Source organism: Artemia franciscana, chromosome 2 (genome assembly GCF_032884065.1).
Source record: "Artemia franciscana chromosome 2, ASM3288406v1, whole genome shotgun sequence".
Lineage (NCBI taxonomy): Eukaryota > Metazoa > Arthropoda > Branchiopoda > Anostraca > Artemiidae > Artemia > Artemia franciscana.
Window position 1 is genome coordinate 55788799 of NC_088864.1, and position 24592 is coordinate 55813390.

The following is a 24592-nucleotide window of genomic DNA, read 5'->3' on the forward strand; positions in this document are numbered from 1 at the left end:
ATCTTCAACTATAAATAGTTGATAATTTACTTGATGTATTAAATTCGAGGAGAATTTAAAATATAGATTACGTTGACACTATCTAGGGTCCATTAATCTTCAACTATAAACAGTTGATAATTTACTAGTTATGTTAATTTGAAGAGAATTACAAAAAAAAGACCACCTTGACACTATCTAGAGTCCATTCATCTTCAACTATAAACAGTTGATAATTTACAAGTTATATTAATTTGAAGAGAATTACAAAAATAGAGTACCTTGACACTACCAAGGGTCCATTAATCTTCAACTATAAATAGTTGATAATTTACTAGTTATATTAATTCGAAGAGAATTACAAAAATAGAGTACCTTGACACTACCAAGGGTCCATTAATCTTCAACTATAAACAGTTGATAATTTACAAGTTATATTAATTTGAAGAGAATTACAAAAATAGAGTACCTTGACACTACCAAGGGTCCATTAATCTTCAACTATAAACAGTTGATAATTTACAAGTTATATTAATTTGAAGAGAATTACAAAAATAGAGTACCTTGACACTATCTAGGGTCCATTAATCTTCAACTATAAACAGTTGATAATTTACAAGTTATATTAATTTGAAGAGAATTACAAAAATAGAGTACATTGACACTATCTAGGGTCCATTAATCTTCAACTATAAATAGTTGATAATTTACTAGTTATATTAATCTGAAGAGAATTTAAAAAATAGAATACCTTGACACTATCTGGGGTCCATTAATCTTCAACTATAAATAGTTGATAATTTACTAGTTATATTAATTTGAAGAGAATTTAAAAAATAGAATATTTTGACGCTATCTAAGGTTCATTCATCTTCAACTATAAAATAGTTGATAATTTACAAGTTATATTAATTTGAAGAGAATTACAAAGATAGAGTACCTTGACACTATCAAGGGTCCATTCATTTTCAACTATGGCTGACTTCTTCTTTTCCACGGCCTCGGCTTTCAGGTATTTAAGTAAAGCTTTACAGATATCTGGACGTGGAGTACCCATGCTATCGTAATAGCGGATACTTTTGTCACTAAAGTCTATAACGGCCATACACCAATGAACAGCTAGATGCACAGGGACGAGAAGTATCTCGTTCTCAAATATATCTATCTTTCTCGTCCATCTCTTTAGTCCTGCGTGACCACTTTCAAGGAGTTTCGTTAGAAAAAATGTGTTGAAAGTATAACACTTGTGAAAACGTTCCTTGCTTCTTTCAACAATCATGTTTAGATAGAAGTTAATAACCTGGAATAAGAAGAGCACGTTAAAAATAGAAGAAGTAGTTCAAAATAAGTAGTGATTTAAATAGAAGTTGATAGCCTAGAATGAGAAAAGCAGATCAAAATGATAAGAAGTTTTGATTATAAGTTAATAAGTTAATAATTAGTTGTGAGTTAAATAGAAGTTGATAGCCTATAATGAGAAAAGCAGGTCAAACACAGAAGAAGTAGTTAATAACAAGCTGTGACTTCAATAGAAGTTGATAGACTATAATGAGAAAAGCAGGTCAAAAATAGAAGACAAAGTTAATAAGAAGTTTTGATTTAGATATAAGTCAATAGCCTAAAATGAGAAAAGCAGGTTAAAAATAGAAGAAGTAGTTAATAAAAAGTTGTGATTTAAATAGAAGTTGATAGCCTAGAATGAGAAAAGCAGGTCAATAATGGAACAAAAGTTAATAAGAAGTTTTGATATAGATAAAAGTTAATAAACTAAAATGAGAAAGCAGGTTAAAAATAGAAGAAATAGTTAATAATAAGTTGTTATTTAAATAGAAGTTGAGAGCCTAGAATGCGAAAAGCAGGTCAAAAATAGAAGAGAAAGTTATGCAGAAGTTAATAACCAAGAATGAGAAGAGCAGGTTAAAAATAAAAGAAGTAGTTAGTAATAATTTGTGATTTAAATAGAAGTTGATAGCCTAGAATGAGAAAAGCAGGTCAATAATAGAAGAAAAGTTAATAAGAAGTTTTGATATAGATATAAGTTAAAATAAGAGAGCAGGTTAAAAATAGAAGAAATAGTTAATATTAAGTTGTTACTTAAATAGAAGTTGATACCCTAGAATGAGAAAAGCATGTCAAAAACAGAAGAGACAGTTATGTAGAAGTTTTGACTTAGATATAAATTAATAACCAAGAATGAGAAAAGCAGGTTAAAAATAGAAAAAGTAGTTAATAAAAAGTTGTGATTTAAATAGAAGTTGATAGCCTATAGTGAGAAAAACAGGTCAAAAATAGAAGACAAAGTTAATAAGAAGCTTTGATTCAGATATAAGTTAATAGCCAAGAATGAGAAAAGCAGGTTAAAAATAGAAGAAGTAGTTAACAAAAAGTTATGATTTAAATAGAAGAAAAAGTTAATAAGAAGTTTTCGATTTAGATGAGAAAAGCAATAATGAGAATGAGAAAAGCTGGTTAAAAATGAAACAACAAGGACAGTGAAAAGAAATCTGAATGCCTGGATTGGTTAAATGGAAATTTCACAACTAAGTATGTCTTTGAAATTTTAAAGTTTTTGGTAGTAGCGAGCACAAAATTAAAAAGAAATAAAAGTGCGTGAAAGTCAGCAAAAAACAAGCTGAAAATCTATGGTACCCTCTTAAGAAGGTGTAGTTGTCTTTGGGAATCACCATACTTTATTAATTGAATTTCTAAAGACAAAAATGATGTCAAATAAAACCAATCAATTTTTCTTATCTATTTTTAAAGTCTAATATGGCAACAGTGGCAAAAATATGGTACTGTCTTAAAAACTTCATAATTTTGAAAAAACGGAAAGAATTTTTTTTAGAAAATTGCGATTTTCAAGTATGAATAGGCCTAATATGATTCTAGAAGGTTAAAATATTTTCATTTTGATGTCTTTGGTACTCTAAGATTTTACTTAAATTATAATGAAACACTGTAACATGGAGAAAAACCAGTACCTCGGTGACCATCAAGATTATGCTAGCCCCACGCCCCTCCCAGCCCTAATACCAATAATAACAACAGAAAAAATAAGACTAGTGGTTAGAATAGTACGGTAATGGTTTGACAAGAAAGTAACAACCCATCTCTGTAAGAATTCGACATAGAAAAGATAAAAAGGATTTGGGAAATCTTGAGTCAGAATAGTAAGAAAAAAATACTTTAAGTTACTGTAATTACCCCCCACCCCCCAAAAAAAAAAAAACTCCAGATGAAACAACGTAAGTATACCAAATCCTAACCCCCTTCTCTTTCACAAACATAAAATCAAACGAAAACAAGCTGAATGGGTTGGAAAAAAAGAGAAAAAAAAGAGATGGTGAACCACAAGTCATTTCATGTTTATTGTCATTTCAACATTAAATCAAATTTGTGTATGCAAGTCAAAGTGTTTTACCAAGTCAGCTAAATTCATATGTTGGAAACTCATGTATTACAGACAATTGTCTTGATAGACGTGTTTATCTTAATTATATCTTTACGTTTTATTACGTTTATCACCGTTCCTGTATTGAATATAATTAAAACACGGTTCGAGAAAAGCAAAGAAAATGTTAATTTACCTTGAGATTTGAGGGGGGGATAACTATGAAGGACGTATCCATAATTTCCGTTCGGAGGGGGGAGGTAGAAAAAACTTAAAAATTACATCAAAATTTCATTTTATGGATTTCGTTACATTTTTGCGAGTCGAAAAGAACTTTCTGGGGGGATGACAAAGTAGCCCCCCCCCCTGGATACGGCCTTGGTGACTGGGATCAGCTACTTTCCTACTCCATTGCGGGTTATTGGTTGAACTATTTTAGAAACTAAGATAAAAGCCAATTTTTTAAAGTTAATGGTGAACCCAGCCTTTATTGATTTCAGCTCTTTGAATCCTTTATTTTTAGTTGGCGTTTATATGTGTAATGAAATTAATTTCACTTTATTATTTTTGTAAAACGGCAAAAAATATAAATCCGGAAGATAAACAAGAACAACACTATCAGTAACAATTAGAATCACACTAATCCAAGAAGAGGGTTCAAACCTTAAAGCAGCAAAAGCAACAGTAAATTGGAATTAAAATCCGTATCTTAATGCAGTTGTTTTGTCAATAATATGGTCTAATTTCATGGCTGATAAATAAGTAAATATTACCAAAGAGAAAATAAGCTAAAAATAAGAAAATAAGCTAAAAACACGTGACATCAAAACTTAATAACTACAGTTGTCTTTGGGAATCAACATGTTGTTAATGTTTGAGATTTAACGGACAAAAATATTGTGAAATTTAACCAATTAGTTTTGCCTATTTATTTTTACAGTCTAATGCGGCAACACTGGCTAAAACACGATTATGTCCGAAAAACCAAAGAGGAAAAGACTGATTATTATCCTACCCTTCCAGGTTAAAAAGTGTACTTTAAAACAATTGGTCTTACTTCTGGAAAAAATAAAGCCACACCATCAACTAAGGCTATAACTAATACTGAGACTAATAAACCTAAACAAGGTATGAAACAAGGATCTCTCGTTAGCCCAGCTCTCTTCAATAATGCCATCAAACGGTCACTGAAAATATTTCTCTACATCTGATAAAAACCTAACGTTGATACTGGTCACCAAAGTTGCGCAGACGACATTCTTCTAATATTAAGTGATCTCTAAAATCTCCAAAATGTCGTCTCAGCAGTCTTCTGTGATTACCATCCCAAATCGTTAAGCGCTTACAAAGTTTTTTCGGTACTTATATGTTATACCATCTATGTTAAGTTCTTCATCCATTGATGCACTGTAGAACCGGTTTCTTCGTTAGTTTTTTCAGCTTAGTGTGAAACAAGACAAATGACAAAATAGATGGGAACTGTATAATTCGGGCTATATATTTGCACATTAGCGAGAGGGAGTTTTCAGTAAAGTATTTGGACAGTGTCAAGTTAGAAAACAATTCCTACTTCATAATATGTAGAATAATTGTACCTAATACATTCTACATGCAGACCCACTATACTTTACCTCCACCCCCGCTAATGTGCAAATACATAACCAAAAGTTGTTTCTAAAGTATTATATTTTCATCATATTTTGGTATATTTCATAAGGATTAGTCAGAGAAACAGGTCCTCTTTAGATGAAGAACAACATAGACGCTGTAACATATAAGCACCGTTTTTTTCTTTTACTTCACATATCCCATTGGGATATGTTCTGGTCCCATTGGGGACCAGATTTATTTCTGGTCCCACTAGGGAGTTTCCATTCACTACCTACAGCAATACAAATTTCTATCAGTATTCTTCTGCTTTTGCAAATATTTTCTAGCAGCCACTTTAGACTTGTAACCTTTCCAACAGATGTGTTGGAAAGGTTCCGTAAATGTCAAGAAAGTATTGTCAACTTTTCCGTTAACAATGTAGTCTAAATATGTCTACGTTTTGATTTGTTACTTTTTTTTTTTGTGAATTTTCGGATAGTTCTTTCTTACTTTTCTTTAAATATACATTTATGTTTTACACAAAGCGATGCATTACTATTGTAGAAAACAGCCAAAAGAAAAACCTCAGAAAAATCGCTGTTTTCAGCAATGAACAGACCTAAGTCAGGTCCAGGGAAATTATTTTTTTTAAATGTCCTTTGTCCTTGCATTAAAAAAAAAAAAAAAAACGGGGCCTCGATACGCACCTGATCATTGAGCCAGACGCCAGGCCCTAGTGTACGAATATCTCGTTTTATAATTTTCTGATTAAAGGCTTCAATTAACACATCATCGTCAGATTTCTTCTTGAAGGCTTCCTGTATTATACTCTAAAAAGAAAGAAAATAAACTCTTTTGTTGCAGATACAGCTACAAACTATTTATAAAAAAAGTCCAACAGGAGTTACTTGCAAAACCTGGGTAGAAAAAAGAAAAAGAAGAAGAAAATAAAAATTTAGTAAGTATAAGTCTTAATCTGTAAATTCATACAACTGTCAAATGGAAACGTCGAAAACTTTCGGATGAACCCAAAGGTCACAGTAGCTTTAGCGGTACGTGTAACGTCACGGTAACAAAGACAATCTGTGCTAAACCGAGATACAGTTGCAGGAAAAGATATAGATGAAAATGAAAAAGTTTGTGATACCTTGGATGTGAAGGAAGATTTGTTTAGTGAGGAAGAATTAGCGACAGTACTAGAAGGATTAAAAAATAATAAGGCCCCAGGTGCTGATAGTATGATTAATGAGTTCCTTAAATATGGTGGCTCTGAGGTTAGGAATAAGCTACTGAAGATTATGAACATGATTTTTGAAAAAGGGGAAGTACCCAATGATTTTAGGAAAACCTTAATTAAACCACTGTATAAGAAAGGTGACAAGAGTGAATGTCGGAATTATCGAGGCATTAGTCTGGTCCCTGTAGGTAGCAAATTACTGAGTAATATGATACTTTTTAGACTGAGACATGCTGTAGACAAAGTTTTAAGGGAAGAACAATGCGGTTTTAGAAAAGGTAGAGGATGTGTCGACCATGTTTTCACTCTTAGGTTAATAATTGAGAAGTCCCTTCGTTGTCAAACACCTTTGGTCCTTAGTTTTATCGATTATGAGCAAGCTTTCGATTCTGTTGATAGAACAGCGTTAACAAAGGTCTTATCGTTATATGGTATACCAGAAAAATACATTAAAGTGATTTGCGCTATGTACGAGAATAATACTGCTGCGGTTAAGGTAGGAAATGAGGTTAGCAACTGGTTTTGTATTAAATCAGGAGTTAAGCAGGGTTGTGTTCTATCCCCCTTTATATGGATCATTTTGATGGACTTCGTCTTAAGGAGCTCAGGAAAGGCAATTGGAGACCATGGAATCAAATGGGGAGGAAGAACGCTCCTGGACTTAGATTATGCTGATGATTTAAGCATATTAGATGAAAGTGTGAGCAAAATGAATGAATTTTTAGAGGTTTTACGAGTTCAGGGTGCTAAAATAGGCTTGAAAATTAATGTTAAGAAGACTAAGTCACTAAGGTTAGGAATAAGTGAAGATGAACAGGTGACCTTAGGTAACGAAAAGATTGATCAGGTTGGGAGCTTCAGTTACCTTGGTAGTATTATTAGTAAAGATGGTGGGAGCAGTGAAGATGTTAAAAGTAGAATAGCTAAAGCTCAGGGTGTTTTTTCACAGTTAAAAAAAGTTTGGAAGAATAGAAAGATAAGCCTACAAACCAAGATTAGAATATTGGAAGCTACAGTGATGACAGTGGTCAAATATGGCTCTGAAGCATGGACACTCCGAAAAGCAGATGAAAATTTACTAGATGTTTTCCAGAGAAATTGCCTACGGATTGTTCTGGGTACCCGGCTGACTGACCGTATTTCAAACAGTAGGTTGTACGAAAAGTGTGGTTCAATCCCGCTTTCTGGGGCTATAATGAAAGAAAGGTTGAGATGGCTAGGCCACGTTCTACGGATGAAGGATGACAGATTACCGAAGATTGTCCTTTTTGGCCAACCGTCTGGGGCTACACGGAAAGCAGGTCGTCCTTGTCTGGGTTGGGAGGATGTCATAAATAAGGATTTAAAGGAAATGGGAACTTCCTGGGAGGGTGTAAAGAGGGAGGCTTTAAATAGATTAGGTTGGAGGAGGAGCGTGCGTAGCTGTGTTGGCCTCAGACGGCTTGGTGCTGCAGTGAGTTATTATTAGTAGTAGTAGTAGTAGTAGTAGTAGTAGTATATATATATATATATATATATATATATATATATATATATATATATATATATATATATATATATATATATATATATATATATATATATATATATAGATATATTTAAACTAGCAATATATAATGAGCAAAATCTGTTCAGAAAAAATAATAGAATAGGAACAGAATTAATCGTTCGTGCTTTTCGCTCCATAGAAAAGGAAACCCTTCTTGTCCTGTGTCAATTTTTATCAAAGTTAGTAAAAAAATACTACCCAATCGTTCTTCACTGAGTCAGTGACCTGACAACAAATTGTCCTTTTTGGCCAACCGTCTGGGGCTACACGGAAAGCAGGTCGTCCTTGTCTGGGTTGGGAGGATGTCATAAATAAGGATTTAAAGGAAATGGGAACTTCCTGGGAGGGTGTAAAGAGGGAGGCTTTAAATAGATTAGGTTGGAGGAGGAGCGTGCGTAGCTGTGTTGGCCTCAGACGGCTTGGTGCTGCAGTGAGTTATTATTAGTAGTAGTAGTAGTAGTAGTAGTAGTAGTATATATATATATATATATATATATATATATATATATATATATATATATATATATATATATATATATATATATATATATATATATATATATATATATATTTAAACTAGCAATATATAATGAGCAAAATCTGTTCAGAAAAAATAATAGAATAGGAACAGAATTAATCGTTCGTGCTTTTCGCTCCATAGAAAAGGAAACCCTTCTTGTCCTGTGTCAATTTTTATCAAAGTTAGTAAAAAAAATACTACCCAATCGTTCTTCACTGAGTCAGTGACCTGACAACAAATTCACCAAGATATTTTCTATAGGATTTATCAGACACACCCACATCTTTCTCCTTTTTCTCCTTAAGGTATGAGGTCAATGAACTCCAAGTTCAGAATCTTTCACTTCTTTATTGAACTGGTTCCAGCACACGGACGTCATTAGATATATCATAATTCTATGACATAGCATGATTATAATCATACTATGATTAGGACATAAGGATATCATACAAGTAAGGTGCCACAAAACTCAAACAGAAGGAAGAAGGAAACCTAGTAGATTAGTTTATTCTTTATACTTTAAAAACCTTTTTTTTTCGTGATTTGGAGCGTAAAACGTATTCTCAACTTGAGGCTCCAAATAGGGAATCTTGGTACATTGAAAATAATATGAACTATCTCCAGGCGGGTGGGCGATAAACTCATTGAAGAGACGCATATTTTCGAAGGAGAGGGGAGAAAGAGATAGGTGAAATATAAAAATAAACAAGTTACGAGAAAACCACAAGATCTCTGAGACTATGAGACTAGTCCTTCCATGGGAATCATCGGACAACACTATTTTAAATTGAATCAGCTTTAATTAGTTTCCTTCCCTTTTTCTCTCATTGTCTCAGCTAGATAGTTTTGATTATACTTATTAAGTTTAAATATAATTTTATTGTACTATTAACTATACTATTAAAGTAAAAAGTTGTTAAATCATACTATTAATATCAAATTAATTTACAGTTTAAAGTCAAAAAATGAAACAAATTAGCTTTGCAACAGCTTAAACTGGCAATAGAGAATAAAAGAAATGAATTATAAAAAACTTGAACCTCAGTTTCCTTTTTTCATTTTTAGTAATGATAAAAACGCTATCTATCTTGATGACATTCGTAATAATTTCTGTTCGTGTTCGTTTTAATGTTGCTCCTTACTTTCAGTTGAATTTCTTTTTATTCAATTTCTGATCGTTTTTATATAATGCTGGGAGAACCAGCACCCCCTCCACGGAAAATTCTCTTCCCCCATAAAAAATCCCTCCGTGGAAAGATTGTCCCAACGTAATATCCTTCCCGAACCCCACCCCCACCAGAAAAATTCCCCTGAAAAAGTCTGTAAACTTACTAAAAACCAATAATATATTTAAACAAAGGACAAGTTGATAACTTGCAGCCCTTCCCCCGTGGACTGTTGGGGACTAAGTCGTCTTCAGAGACATCGTTATTAGATTTTTTGACTATGCTGAACAAAATGAATATCTCAAAATTTTGATCCGGTGACTTTGGGAAAAATGAGCGTGGGAGAGGGCTTAGCTGCCCTTCAATTTTTTTTGGTCACATAAAAACGACACTAGAACTTTTAATTTCCGTTCGAATGAGCCCTCTCGCGATATTCTAGGACCACTGGGTTAACATGATCACCCCTGGGAAAAAAACAAACAAACAAATAAACACGTATCCGTAATCTTTTTTCTTGCAAAAAAATCTACATTTTTGCAAATAGGAGCTTGAAACCTCTAAAGTAGGGTTCTTTGATACGCTCAATCTGATGGTGTGATTTTCATTAAGATTCTATGACTTTTAGGGGATCTTTCCCCCTTTTTAAATATGACAAATTTTCTCAGGCTCTGAACTTTTGATAGGTAAGGCTAAATTTGATGAAACTATATTTATATTTAAAATCAGCATAAAATTTCGATTCTTTTGATATATCTATTGGTATCAACATTCCGTTTTTTAGAGTTTCAGTTACTATTGAGCCGGGTCATTCTTTGCTTATAATTCGTTACCATGAACTATATGTTTTTTTTCTTAGCTTAATTAGGCAAAAATTTTCCCTGTGAAGTTACCGCGGTAAACGAATAGTACATGCAATTCAAGAACACTGGATGGAATACTAAGAATGTTATCCTACTCCACTTCCCTGAGACTGTTTCTACTGCAACAACAAAGGAAAGGGGGGGGGGGCACAAAACAAAATTTGAAAAATCAACGAAAATGTCTTTACATGTATTTTTGTTGCTTTTGTACGAGTCACATAAAATTTCTGGGGGTGTACCTACCAGATACCCCATCCCTGGTGGTGAGTTATTATGTCCACCAAAGGTACCGCTAATGCTATAACGAAGACACGTCGTGTCGCAGAGACAAAAGTGAAAAGGTCTCGCTGGCAGCTACATCGAAAGTTTTCAAATTTTATACGACCAAATCTTTTCATATGAAATTTAAAACAAGGGAACATCTGCAAAGGGCAATTGATCTTCAAAAGTTTACTGCAATTGAAAAGCCGTTTCTGAACACATAAGTAAAGATCCTTATATCTTTGAAGATTAACTGTAATTGTTACATTAATGCAAAGTTGTATTCTTCCCTTTTTGTGCCTCAACTTGTCCTTTCTCCATTTGTCCTCGAATTCCCTTTTTTTCCTTTCCCCTTTTTGACCTTTATTATCAGATAAAAGCACAAAGTTTTTGTTATCTCTGCCCCATTGGAGAAGAAATTCTTTAATAAGTAAAGAGTATTGTGTTCCAGATTCACGTGGCTATGCAAAAAAGGATTCAGACCTTTTGGCATAATCTGGTAAAGAAAACACCTTCAGATACTCAGAAAACACTTTCGTTATTAATGTCTTTCTTTAGGATTTGTCTTTTTTTTATTCTTTTTTGCCCTTTGTATAACTCAGCTTATGATTCTTTAAAGTGGGCAATAAAACATTCATTCATTTATACATAATTTTTCAAAATATCAAAAAAAACAAACAAAAAACACGCAACTGCCATGTACAAAAATTTGGTGTCAGATTCTACGTTCTGCGTCAATATTTACGTTGCCGATATCTAAATTGTCTATTTTTTCGTCGTCCTGAGTCAATTTTTACCCATGATTATTTAAACAATAAAAATATTTGCTACATACAATATATGGTATTACATGGTAATTTCTCCCTAAGAATATTTAAAGAAAACATATAATTGTTAATATTTATTATGGCATTTATTATGCTATTATGGTGTTAAATTGCTATCTAATGTTATGCTGAAGAGAAAATTCTTCACCAGAGCAAAGAAAAAGCGACATAATCTAATTTCAAGCAGCATCGAAAAGGCTTGGGAGCAGCTCGTCTTTGATTAAATTTTCCTTATAAGTAAAAGCAAAGTAATAACTGCATTGTACTGACTCTCAGCGAAAGTAGCAATTTCAACCTCAGTTTGAAGCGAATTCTTTGTGGCATCCAGCAAACCAAAGCGACTACCAGGTAAGGCCATTTCCGACTTGAAGGAGGAGGGGTAAGTTTACAAACCTGTTTGGCCGTCAAATGTTACATAAATTACGCACTGTTTGGATATTTCTAATCTTCTAAGTGGAAGAAGGAAATCCGCAAAATTATTCCCTCTCCTCCTCTGTACACCTCTGTTGAAAGTAGCAAAGAGCTTTAAGTTAACTCCATTGTTTATTATGAGTTCTAAGTGACAAAACCTGGTTTGAATTGGCTTTTTACAAATTCATTAATTCAATCAGATCTGGACCAAGCATTTTTTAATACAAGACCGGTGTCTTTTCCGATTACATAAGTATCTACATCCCCTGCCTCCGTGGTACAGGAACTCACAAAACAGTATCTGAGATCGAAGTAGCAAAACACAAAGTCAAAGCTACTAGACAAATTGCAAAACATAATAGCAAAATTTCATTTTGTCAATATGCTACATTAAATGTCAAATTTGTCAATATCGATTTTGTCAAATGTAAAATGCTTGTCAAAATAGTTACGAATTTTAAAGCAGTAGTTTCATTCATCTCCGTATTTTTTTTGTCTTTTGTTGCTTTTTACAGCGAGTTCACAAATAATAAATACATAAATTTTTGGGTGGCACACGAATGGGCCTCGTGTTAGCTTTGGGCAAGGTTTCTACCCAAATCTCAAGGTTGTTTCGAGGCAATTTAAGCCCCAATAGAGTTTAGGGCCAAGTCATTGTGGTACATTCAGGATAATTTATCGACCAAAATTACTAAACCTAAAAAAGAATACTATTAGATTTCACACAAGAGCTACCGAAGTCTCCACGAAAAAAGAAGGCATGAAAATGTTTAAAAATAAACGAGCAAATATCATACCTCCATTTCGTCTGTTATTTCGGGGAGTGCCTCCTCTTCTTCAATGATCTCTACTTCTTCAGGCAGGAAAATGTCACGGATACCAATTTTCTCAGTTCGCAAAGCAATAGCTTTCTCAGCAAAGCCTTCATTATCCTCCTTCAACGATCGAAAGCCCGACTCCAGTTCTAGCTCATTTGTTTTTCGATGAATCCGAATTGATCTTACAGAGGACTCTCTAAAAAAGAAAAAGCGGATTGTTGAATATACCACTTTATTAGAATGACACTACTAAATGCCACACACACTTTGTTTTCAGAAAAGGTAATGAATGTTTTTGAGATATTTTATCACCTTTCAAACTGCTGTTTTCCAAAGAAAAAAAAAATATATACAGTACCATCAGAGGCTCAAATCTGGCTCTAAATCCTGTTTCACACCAGAGATGTGAGCCACAGCTTTTGTCAATTTCAGCTTTGGATAGGTTCATTCCAGCGCAGCCATATACTGCTCTTGCTAGGCCAATACGCATGGTAGGCTCACACCCGTGTCAACCCCCCCCCCACAATAGTAAGTATTTAAGATTTTTACAATATTTTCTAAATTCTATCGAAATTAAGTTCTTTCAAGCATGCCTGACTGTGCACTTATTCGAAAACGGTCACTATAAATCCATTGTTAAAACCCTACAAAAAAGAACAACAAAAAAGAAGATTAAACCCTAAGAACAGGTGAGTACAACAAAAGCATAACTAATTCCAACAAGTTATAATACACTTTCAAATACGGTTCATTTCCAACACTAAACACGATTGCCTCATCTCTTTCTGTTGTTTTAAAAGCAATTCCTTATTATTATTGTGTCCTGAACCATTAGGAGGACTCTCACAAGGAAACAAGTGATTGTTATACACAATGCTGTGGTATTGTCAAGTTTTTTAATTTTTTTCTTAATTTCTGTATTTAAGTAAAGAAAAGCGAGTGAATTAATTTCAAGCACTGTAGGCTCCGGATGGGAGGGGGGCTTGGTACTGCTCCTTCCTTGGGGACAGTTTTCATTTATACGAAACTCTTGTGAAAAAAAGTTTATCAAATTTTATATTCCACTATATTTTTTTTTGTATTGGCTTAACACAGATCGGCAAGTAATTAATTGGTCAAGTCATCCATGGTTGTATAGGGTCAGTCAAAACATTATCTATAGATAAGGGATTTAAATTGTAAGATTTTTAGAATTCGCAGAATTAAAGCTGTTAAGAATCTGGGAGTGTGTGTAGAAGAAGTTCAGAATTTTAAAAAGTATATAGGGATAACAACTGCCATAGTCGGAGCAATTTTTCAAAAATGTTTCCAATCTGCAAACATTTTTGCAGATTGTAAAACGTTTGTCCTGTCTCTATTCTTTGTAAAATTTATTCTTCACCATTGTATCCCTATATACTCCATTATTGATCGATTTTGATTCATGTGTTTGATGTCCACCTCCAGTCTCTTCGTGTCCTGCCCAATAAAGTAACACGGATTTATGTATATAAATAAACTTATGCTTTATATTTATAAACATATAAAATATATGAAATATTTATATAAAAACACCCTTAGCACGCTTGTCATTCTTTTTGCACATCCAGGGCTCCAAAAATTGACCCGAGGTTTTAAAGACTGCTCAAAGTAATGTCAACCCTCATACTTTTAAAAATAACAAATGAAGTACATTATTCAAGTTTGGTAGATCCAAATTGTTCAAAGAACGTTCCGAATAGGGTACAAAGAATTACCGATCCTAGGACTTTTAAATATATTATTAAAAAAATGGATTATGTCATGTATGGTTTGGATAGTTTTAGGCAAATTTACATCTTTTGATAGTTTTTCAAATCCTCTTGTCAATGTAGTTTGTGTTTTCATATATGGGTTTGTGTTTCAATGTAGTGGGATTTCAATAAACATAGAACTTTCTTTTTATTAAGTCCCACCTCCTCTCCTCTCAGTGGCAGGAATACCTTTAAATTCAAAAACTAATAGCTATGTTTATGCACCACCTACACTTAAAAACAAACAAATTTGAAATCTTTACTTAAAAGTTTTGACACAATGAGATAGATGTTAAACCTCTTAACTTCAAATGCCATATTCCTATACTAATTCACTCTGACTTTGTCTCGATACCATACTGTTTATACCTTACCAGCATAAAAAAGAATATTCAGGAATTTTATTCATAAGGGGTGGGGGTTAAACTGTTAAAATACTTGAAATAAGCAAAAAGACTGGGATTGTGTATCATCTTATACGCCCTAAGCTCTTTTTATATTCCAGTGAAAAACAAAAACAAAATTTGAAAATAAGTTGTTGTTTTCTGAACCAATTAGTAGCCTAATGTTTTTTTCCTAATACTGCACATTTTTACCAATTATATGCATATATTTGTATTTCTTTCTCTGAGGCGGAAGGGGGGAGGGCATTCCCCTCCAGGAGAATGTCAAAAACTCGGCCTTTCAAGTAATATGACTATTTAAGTGAAAAAATAAAATAAAAAATCAACATATAAAAAGAAACCTATTTATTTACACAAAAGAGACATGTAGAGGCAAAGATATCCTTAAAAAACGGAGTTGATGAAATCAGCTTCTTTAAATTCTATTAATTTATTTCTCGTCAGAGCATTTTTTCTTTGTTATATTAATCTTTATTTTTTCTGGGGCTTCCTTGTATAATCTGGATAAATATCTGAATTATAATAAACTCAGAGATTCCTAACATACTTATACAGGAATGGACACTTCATTCTCATTTAAAAATTTGCCTGAAGGACACCTACACCTAAAAAAAGGGCGTCCTAAAACAGTTATTTCATATTTTTGATCCCTCTCCTCCTAGAATATTTCCTCTGATAACCCTAAGTATAATAATAATAATTTATCGTTACCCTCTGCATACAACACAAATGCACTAAAGATGAGTATAAAAAATGAAAAGAAATACAAAAAGGGCACAGAAAAAGAAAAAAAGAACACGCACAATTCTTGCCAACCTCAGACACTTTAGAACGCTTTTTTATTAAAAATAAAATATAGTATAGTAAAAATAAAGTAATAAATATATTAGAACCAACGGGTTCTCCTTATGAGATTACGTAATTCTAATGAAGTGTTGTGGTAAGTACGGTTACTTGAGCTGCCTGAGCCCCCAGTAGTTTAAGGCCTATAGGCCCAGTGGTACCAATACGGCTCTTTAAACTCAGCCCCGCTCCCTTCTGCACATTACATAGATATAACTGAATCAACCCTTTATCTATTGTCTTTTTCATGCTCTAGTACGTGGATTAAACATCCACATATTAAGGACCTCAATTTTACAGGACCTAAATCAGAAAGGACCATAGCAAGCCACGGTAATGAGAAATGATGAAGGCTTTCTTTCAGACTTTTGACTGTCTTTCTAATTATCTATAAGAAAGAATAAGAAAGAAGTCTATGAAAAAATTGACAGACGCTGGTAACATATATAAGCTCATGGAGCAAAATTACATTTTTGAAAAAAAAATATTCCTTCTTTGTATCGAGATTTGTTAAGATTATCCTTTCTTTTCAAATTGTGTCCCCGTGAAGAGGAATAATTCAGAAGAAAATATATATAATAATAATCACAATTGGTATTTTTTTCATTATATGGCAATTAGTCATGAAAAATAGTCACAATTGGTAATTGGCATTGAAAGCGTATTTTAAGTTTATAATCCCTTCAGTCTTTTAAACTGACGTCAATATTCTGTAGTTGAAATTAAGATGGGTTCTTTTCCTTTAAATAAGATGTCAATTTTGGTTTCTTAAACCGACCAAATTAACTTAATGGCATAGCAACAAAAAATATCGGTCAGGGCAATAGTCAGTAATTTTTTCCCAATAACACTGCCATGACACCCTCTGCGCAGACAAGTGCATTTTTAACAAGTGTGTCGCTTAAAAAATGTTCTTACAAATCTTCCATCCAATTATCCTCCAGTTGGCTTGAAAACTCATTGGCAAACGAATTTCGCCGAGGTACCAAAGCATACTTATCAGCTATAGGAGTTGCTGGGGATTTGGAGTCGTCGGTCAAGTCAACAAGCTCAATCTAGAAAAAAATATATAAAATATTTGAACTCGGAAAAAAGCGCTAATCTATCCCTGTTCCATATGGAGCCTTTAAAATAACAAAAACTGTAAACACTTGAAATGCAAAATTCAAACTTTTGTACAGTAACCCACATCGTATTTCACCGATATCTTTCAACTCCCTTTAAAACCTCTTATGTTTATTCTAAACCCCTATAAATGTAAGAGAGTACCATATTCATTTCTGAAACGTTGGCACTTGGGAAGACGGAAGAGGATTTGTTAGACATTTTCCAAAGAAATCGTCTACTAATGTTTTCGTACCCATTTAACTGATTGCATTTTAAACAGTAAGCCACACAAAATGCATGATTTTATGCCACTTTCTTGGGCTAAAATGAGAGAAAGGTTGAAATGGCTAGGACCATTTTCCGGATGAAAGGTGACAGATTACCAAAGATCGTCCCTTTCAGTCATCCATCTAGGGTCAAACGAGAAGCAAATCGTCCCAAAATGGGATGGGAAGCAGAGTTGCCACCTGTAGCACCAAAGTGCTATCTTAGCACTATTACAGTCAATTTTGCGATCGCAGCACCGAAAATTGCTGTGTAGCACGCAAATTAGGGTAATTGTTGCACTTTAGGGCCTGACCGTGGTGGCAACCCTGGTGGGTAGAGGTCGTAAGAAAGGATTTAAAGGAAACTTGAACTTTGCGTGGGTGCAAAGAGAGAATCTTTCAGTACATTTAGATGAGTGGGCGTGGCTGTGTTGGCCTCAGGCGGTTTGGTGCTGCACTGAGTTGTTGGTGGTTGTAGTATAAAGGCAGTATACTTTTTTTGTGCAATTTGAGGCAGCTATTAATTGATCCAAGACAAGATCAATACTTTAAAGAGATAATTAGGATCAACACTAGAGCAGGAGATGGCAGATATTGAATGAAAAAGATTAAGCGATGGCATTTTACAGAATTCGGCTAGTGGTTATGGTTGAAAGCAGAATTTTATCACATCTTATGAAGACAATTCCCTTACCTAAAAGAAAAATCTCTTAAACTGTAATTTAAATAAGTACCCCAACACATAATTTTTTGTCAGTACATTAACAGAAAGCTGTGTTGTATGTTAAAACAATTTTACCGGCTGCAGAGAGGAATTTTTCCATTCTGTTTGGAAACAAAAGCAAACCCAATATTTCAAAACGAGGATAAGCTAGAGATTCAACTATGCCCCCCCAAGGGGTTAAAACGGTGTCCACCTACTGGTATGCATTTAAATCTTGCTTTTTTGTTGTTGTCATAGTGCCTATAACAGTTTGCCTCAGAATATTGTACATGAACTAAACCCGACCGACTTCCGAAGGTTGCTGAAAGATCATTGTTCTACGGATTATGAAAACGATGGGTGTTCTTTCTCTAGTTTCTTTATTTATTAAATTATTCAACTCGTTTTTTTTTTGTTTTTTTATTTTTTGGTTTGATGGATTGATGATGGGAGGTATCTAATTGGTTTTATATTTTAATTTTTGTCGTTTCTTGTTTTGTTTTCTGGTGGGTGATTGTCATCACCTTTCATAAATTATAAAACAGTTCGTGGTAACGAGCTGTAAGTGAGGAGCGACCCAGTTCAATAATAATAACTGAAACTCTAAAAAACAGAATTTTGATACCAGTAAATACCTCAAAAGAATTGAATTTTTACGCTGATTTCAAATATATAAGCTTCATCATTTTCAAAAAAAGGGGAGAACACCCCCTAAAGGTCATACTTTTAAGTAGCGATTTCAAATTGGTTTGTTTTTAAGTGGAGAGGATTACGTTTGAGGATCTTTCCAGGGAGGAATTTTCCATGGAGGGATTTTCATGGGGGAGGAGAATTTTCCATGAAGGGAGAGCCGGATTTCCCAACATTATTTAAAAGCGATCAGAAATTAAATAAAAATAAAACAAGTTTTTCAACTCAAAGTAAGGAGCAACATTAAAACTTAAAACGAACAGAAAAAATTACGTATATAAGGGGGTTCGCCCCCTCGTCAATACCTCGCTCTTCACGCTAAAGTTTTAAACAACCTTTTGTGATTCAGGGGTTATTCTTAAAGAATTGGAGGCACTGAAAAGGGGGTGAACCCCCTCATATACGTAATAATTTCTGTTGATTTTAAGTTTTAACGTTGCTCCTTACTTTCAGTTAAAAAAACTTGTTTTTTTTATTTAATTTATATTTAGGCCTAATGGGGTGATTTATTACCTCACAAACTTTGCTTCTGGTTTTGTTATATTTTTTGGCTGAATAATAAACGCTTTCTTCTTTAAAAAAAATTGCTTCATTATATTCTTTTATCCGTCATGCCGTAGCTTCTCAACCATAGCGGTGGTTACGTCTTGTTTTATACCTTTGTCCATGTTAGGGTTCGAATGCGAGTTATTTGGCTGTTCGTTTGGGCTCTAGGATACAGTAATTCAATCTAAGATTTATTTCATTTTCGTTTTCAAAGAAAACGTTAAGTCTAAGTGATAATTTAATGAAATAGTTTTGATGGCCGACTTCAGGCTGATTAGTGTAAAAAGTAAATAGACTAGTTGGCAAGGTTAGGTATTATGAGAAACTAACATAGAAGGTGGGCCACTAAAGGCAGCATGCAAAGAACGCTTGAAAGATACGAGAAAGGATTCTTGGGCCATCCAAGTAGGATATATTTTAGAGAATTGAGGAATCTAGGCTATGGAATAACGGGAAAGGTCTTAGGTTTGAAATGGGGGTGGTAGCCAAACAAGTAAGGATCATTTTAGTGAACCAGGAAATCCAGAAATGGTAATTTGAATATCAGTGTGCCCGTCTCTCTCCCTCTGTATGATAAAATTAAGGATGCATGGGGCGAGGTGCTTTATTTTAAGGCAAGGTTTAATAAGGAGAAGTTAAAGTGGATAATATTGACAAGAGGAAACTTTTACCATTATGAGATAAGAGAAATTATTTGAGATGAGTGAGGTCGAATATCAAATCCTCTTTTTTGTCCAGTGTGTGGAGATGGCAAGGATGATTTAATTCATTATTTGGGATTTTGTAAGGAATTAAATGAACTGAGGGAGGATGTATTTCCAGGATGGTGTAAAGTGAGGAAGGGTTGGATTTTATATCAAGTGATGGAAGTTTTATGGGCTTAAAGAAGATGGGGAAGATATTGAGTACAGGCAAGACACATACAAACCATTTCTTTAGTGTATTTATTTACTACCTTGGATTTGACGGTGTGTTTTGCTAATAAATTTTATGTCGTTATGTATTTTTGTATTAATCATGGCTCAAAAGGGCTTTTAGTGTTAATAAGTATCGGATGAACGGGTAAACGAGGTTTCTAAGTAAGAGTTTAGCCGTCTATGATCAGATTTTATTTTATTAGCACATAAAAAATAAGCAGATGAAAGCATCTAAAAGCACCAATAGAGAAGCAAGCTGGAAGCGAAGGCCACCTATCCTCAAATAAATTTCATCATAGACCAAAACACACAAATAAAAAGCTAACAAGAAAATAGATATTTGTGACACTTGGACGTTCTTGCTCATCTTCTTCAAGATGGCCATACAAATTCAAAGACTGTTACAAAAAAAAGATTGATTATTTCGTCCCTTAAAAATGCTCAAAATTTAGATACATCAAGAGCTTGAGCATTCAAAAAAAAGGGTTTAGTGAAGGTGAATATGATATCTGGATGACCTTTGTCGTTTTCAGCGTCGCAAAACAATTAAATAATTATCATCATTTCCGACCCCACACTTCAATAAATGACACACAGACAGACAAATACAGGGCGACTAGAAAGAAAGAAAAGGCCAAGAATCAAAGACAACGGGCCTTTGCGGCCTGAACAAGGACCCAGTTTTGTGCCCACACATAGTGTGACAATGAAAAAGAACCAACTAAAATTGGTTTGAATCTGGTTTACGAGATCATCATTTCTCATCCAATTTTCTTAACATCATTAGAAGCAAATATTTATTAATTCAATATCATTAGAAGCATTGCAAAATACTTCGTATATGGTATTGTAATCTTCTGTAATCCAGAAAACTCAATTAGTTGAATTCAAATTCGAAAGTGGATTCAAATTCGAAATCGAAAGTGGATTCAAATTTGAATTAGTCGAAATCGAGACATGTTTTGATAAACAGGCCCGTCAGCTAAAAAAAGCTACAGATTGTGAACCTACCATATAAGGTCAGCTAATAGTAGTGATAAGCTCAGAGATCAACCGTCAATGAAGGTGCGGCAAGTAGATCCACATATTTTTATGTCTTTTTATATATATATATATATATATATATATATATATATATATATATATATATATATATATATATATATATATATATATATATATATATATATATATATATATATATATATATATATATATATATATATATATATATATATATATATATATATATATATATATATATATATATATATATATATATATATATATATATATATATATATATATATATATATATATATATATATATATATATATATATATATATATATATATATATATATATATATATATATATATATATATTACATTTTTATGTATATTTTATATGTACATATTTTTATATATTTTATATGTGGTCGTAAATCCCAGCGAGTATGAGAAATGATAGAGTTCTTCAAAGTGCAAATAAGTGTATTTGCAAGGGGTAAAGGATAAGTATAAGTGACCTATTCCGTTTCACAAGTACTTCCGCCAGTTTAAGTATATCATGCACCAGGGCCTTGATTCTATCTCAGATCAGAACAATAGTTGAATTTTCTTCAAATCTTATACAATTTTCCTACACAAGTTAAGTAGTTTAGAAATATAACAGAGGAGAAGTGTTTTAGGAAATCATATACTTGATTTATTGTTTTATTGCTTGAAAAGGATATATTGTGTTTCCAAAGAAAGTTCAGGAAAAGCTTTATGTAGATATCCTATCAACACTTAAAGCTAAAATTATTTTGAGATTTTATTAAAAAAATCGTTTGATCTCAAGTGGACCCCTTCCCACATAGAAAGATTTGTCTTCGGACGCCCATACCGCAAATCCTGTAAATAAAGTCTAATCGTTATATTTATATCCTATTTTTTTCATATTAATAGCAAAGACTAGATGAACAAACTAGTCACAGAATGGAATAGACCACAAAGCAAATTAAAAAGAAAGTAAATACCTTCGATGGGAGTGGTTCTTCCTCCCTGGAAAATTCAATTGCCTTCCTCTCCCTGAAGGTAGCATCAGTGGATAATATACTTTTGTTTATGGCTGGGGATTGTGACCTGAAACGAAAAATGAGTTATTTATTTACATTCTTAAGAAAACACTGAAACTAGGAAGTATTACATGACTAGAATTTATTACTGGATCTTACTGGATCCAAACCATATTACTGGTTTGTATATAGAACAGATTTTAATTTCCCAAAACACGTGCTGCTTTCACTGGACAATCTAAAACTATTATCTCAAAGGGAAAATAAAAACTCCTTCCATTACTACTAACTACTAACATACAGGCTGCTCAGAAGAATAATAACAGCTAACAACTCATCACAATACTAAAAACTCAGAAAAATTACCCTATTACTAAGAACTCATCATAGCCCTAATTCACATAAAGCAAAAACATTCGTGCACGCTTCCCTCAAAGTTTCCCTTTCCTTCAAACTTTTTCCTTGAAACTCTTCCTACCCCATACGATGAGTTCTGCCCCTGCCCCTGTTTGGCCCCTGCTAGAATGGCAGCAAGTACAATTTTTGGCAAGCTATCATCCATAGAACGTGCCCTAGTCACAGTAGCCTTTATTTTGTTAGACATAAAGTGATGTCGAACGACATGTTTCTTAAAAACTTCTTATCAGATATAAAGACGCTCAAATCAAGAACTCAAAGACAAATTCACACTGTCGCAAGTTATTTTCCTTTGAAAAATAGAAAATTATAATTCTAAAATTGTTTTTTTAGATACTGATTGTTCCAGCTTCACGTAGAGGTTCTTTTGCTCTTTAATATTTTGAAAGCGGAGACATTCATAGAAAGCTTAGCTGTAATGAAATAATGAAACAGAACGGAATCGAACCTTGCAAAATTCATTTTGACCAGGCGTTCTTTTGAAATTTATTAGGATTTAGAACCAGAGTACATTTATAATTGTAGGCGAAATGCTAGAAAAATATCGTCGGCATGGGAGTTGAACCAGCAGGGGTTGAGACGAATCCTTTACCCGTAGAAGAAAATGGCACACCAGGAAACTTTCACAATGTTTGATCAGTACCGTTCAAGACATTATGAAAAATAGACTAAAACAAAAATTAACCAAAGGACTTTAACAGGTAAGACGAAGATTGACAATCATGTGGCTCTCTAGTGAAAAAAAATCGCTTATCAGGATGGCTTTAGGTACCCGTTGTGTTACGTCAAATGGTTGTTTTCAGAGCTGACCGCTACGGACATAAGTCAATTACGATATGTGATTGGAACGTTTTGGCACGGGTGGCACTGCTTTTAATTAGAAGTGGATAGATCTCCCAATTAGCATGGAAGTGATGGCTTGGTGTGTCCTTGATACATTTTTGTTCAATACAGCAGCCAATTGAATGTAAAATGGATGAAAAACTGGAACAATGAATTTGTCTCAATTTTGTTCTATCAGCGGCAAATCTGCTTGAACGACTCATGAACTCTTTAAAACAACATTGGGAGATAAATGACTGGGTTGGTCAAATACTTTTAGTCAAATCTATATATATAAAAATAAGTTGTCTGTGTGTGTGTGTTGAGTGACGTCATGTTTGTGTGTCGACTGACGTCATGTTTGTCAACTGATGAAATTACATACCGGGACACCGGGACACAAATGACGACCGGGACACAGGGAATATAAATGACGACCAGGAACCTCAAAGAGAAATTGCAGACTGGGACACCCGGACACAAATCACGACCGGGACACAGGGAATACAAATGACGACCGGGACCGGGACAGAGGGATTGTTCGAATAGAAACTGCAGACCGGGACACCGGGACACAAATGACGACCGGGACACAGGGAATATAAATGACGACCGGGACACTCAAAGAGAAATTACAAACTGGGACACCGGGACACAAATGACGACCGGGACACAGGGACACATCATTAGAATAATGAGGTATAGATCTGAATACGGATTGTTTTTCCCATGGACAATTATATGTTGCATGTTCAAGAGTCAGTAAACCTGACAATCTATTTATATGCAGAGACAATGGGACAGCGAAGAATGTTGTATATTCGCATGTTTTAAGTAGTTAAAAACATATATATATATATATATATATATATATATATATATATATATATATATATATATATATATATATATATATATATATATATATATATATATCACAGGTGGGACACAGGGACATAACTACAATGGCGCGTAACTAATATGGCGCGCAACGACTTACACGCGCGGTGGGGCTTGGGGTGAAACAGCTAGTATCAAATAAATTTTAAGATGGCCAAGAGTCAGTTGAGTATGATCACCGGTGCGGCAAGCCTTTCACACAAAAGCCGACAAAAACATCGTAAAAGCTTACGATTCAGCGCACTCGGACTATAAACTTGCAATTAAGGAGATGAACGAAGATCCGGATTTAAGTTCCAGGTCCTGAATTCAGTTTCCTGAATTGAACCAAAGTTTCTGTACACTTAGAAAATAATTTGAAAACATAGAATTAGTGGCAATTGTATAAGGGTTGCCCTATGATGGAAGTGCAAAGAGATAAGAAGCTAAGACTAAGAAGTATTAGTGGTAACATTACTTGGACTTGGTCTGGCACTGACCAGAGGCGTCACTAGCCGAAATGCTTGGGGGAGAAGGCAATGGATTTTACGGGGTGG

At 33.8% G+C, this 24592-nt stretch overlaps 1 protein-coding gene across 1 annotated transcript in view; it reads right to left on the minus strand.

The window, feature by feature from the left end:
* LOC136043798 (sentrin-specific protease-like) overlaps window positions 1–24592 on the minus strand; it is a 69469-nt gene that overhangs the window by 4067 nt on the left and 40810 nt on the right. Inside the window, exons 7-11 of the mRNA XM_065728716.1 lie at window positions 21879–21984; window positions 16547–16683; window positions 12589–12805; window positions 5668–5790; window positions 920–1279 (exon numbers count right to left, since the gene is read on the minus strand). Coding sequence (XP_065584788.1) covers window positions 920–1279; window positions 5668–5790; window positions 12589–12805; window positions 16547–16683; window positions 21879–21984 — 943 coding nt within the window. The remainder of the gene's footprint in view (window positions 1–919; window positions 1280–5667; window positions 5791–12588; window positions 12806–16546; window positions 16684–21878; window positions 21985–24592) is intronic.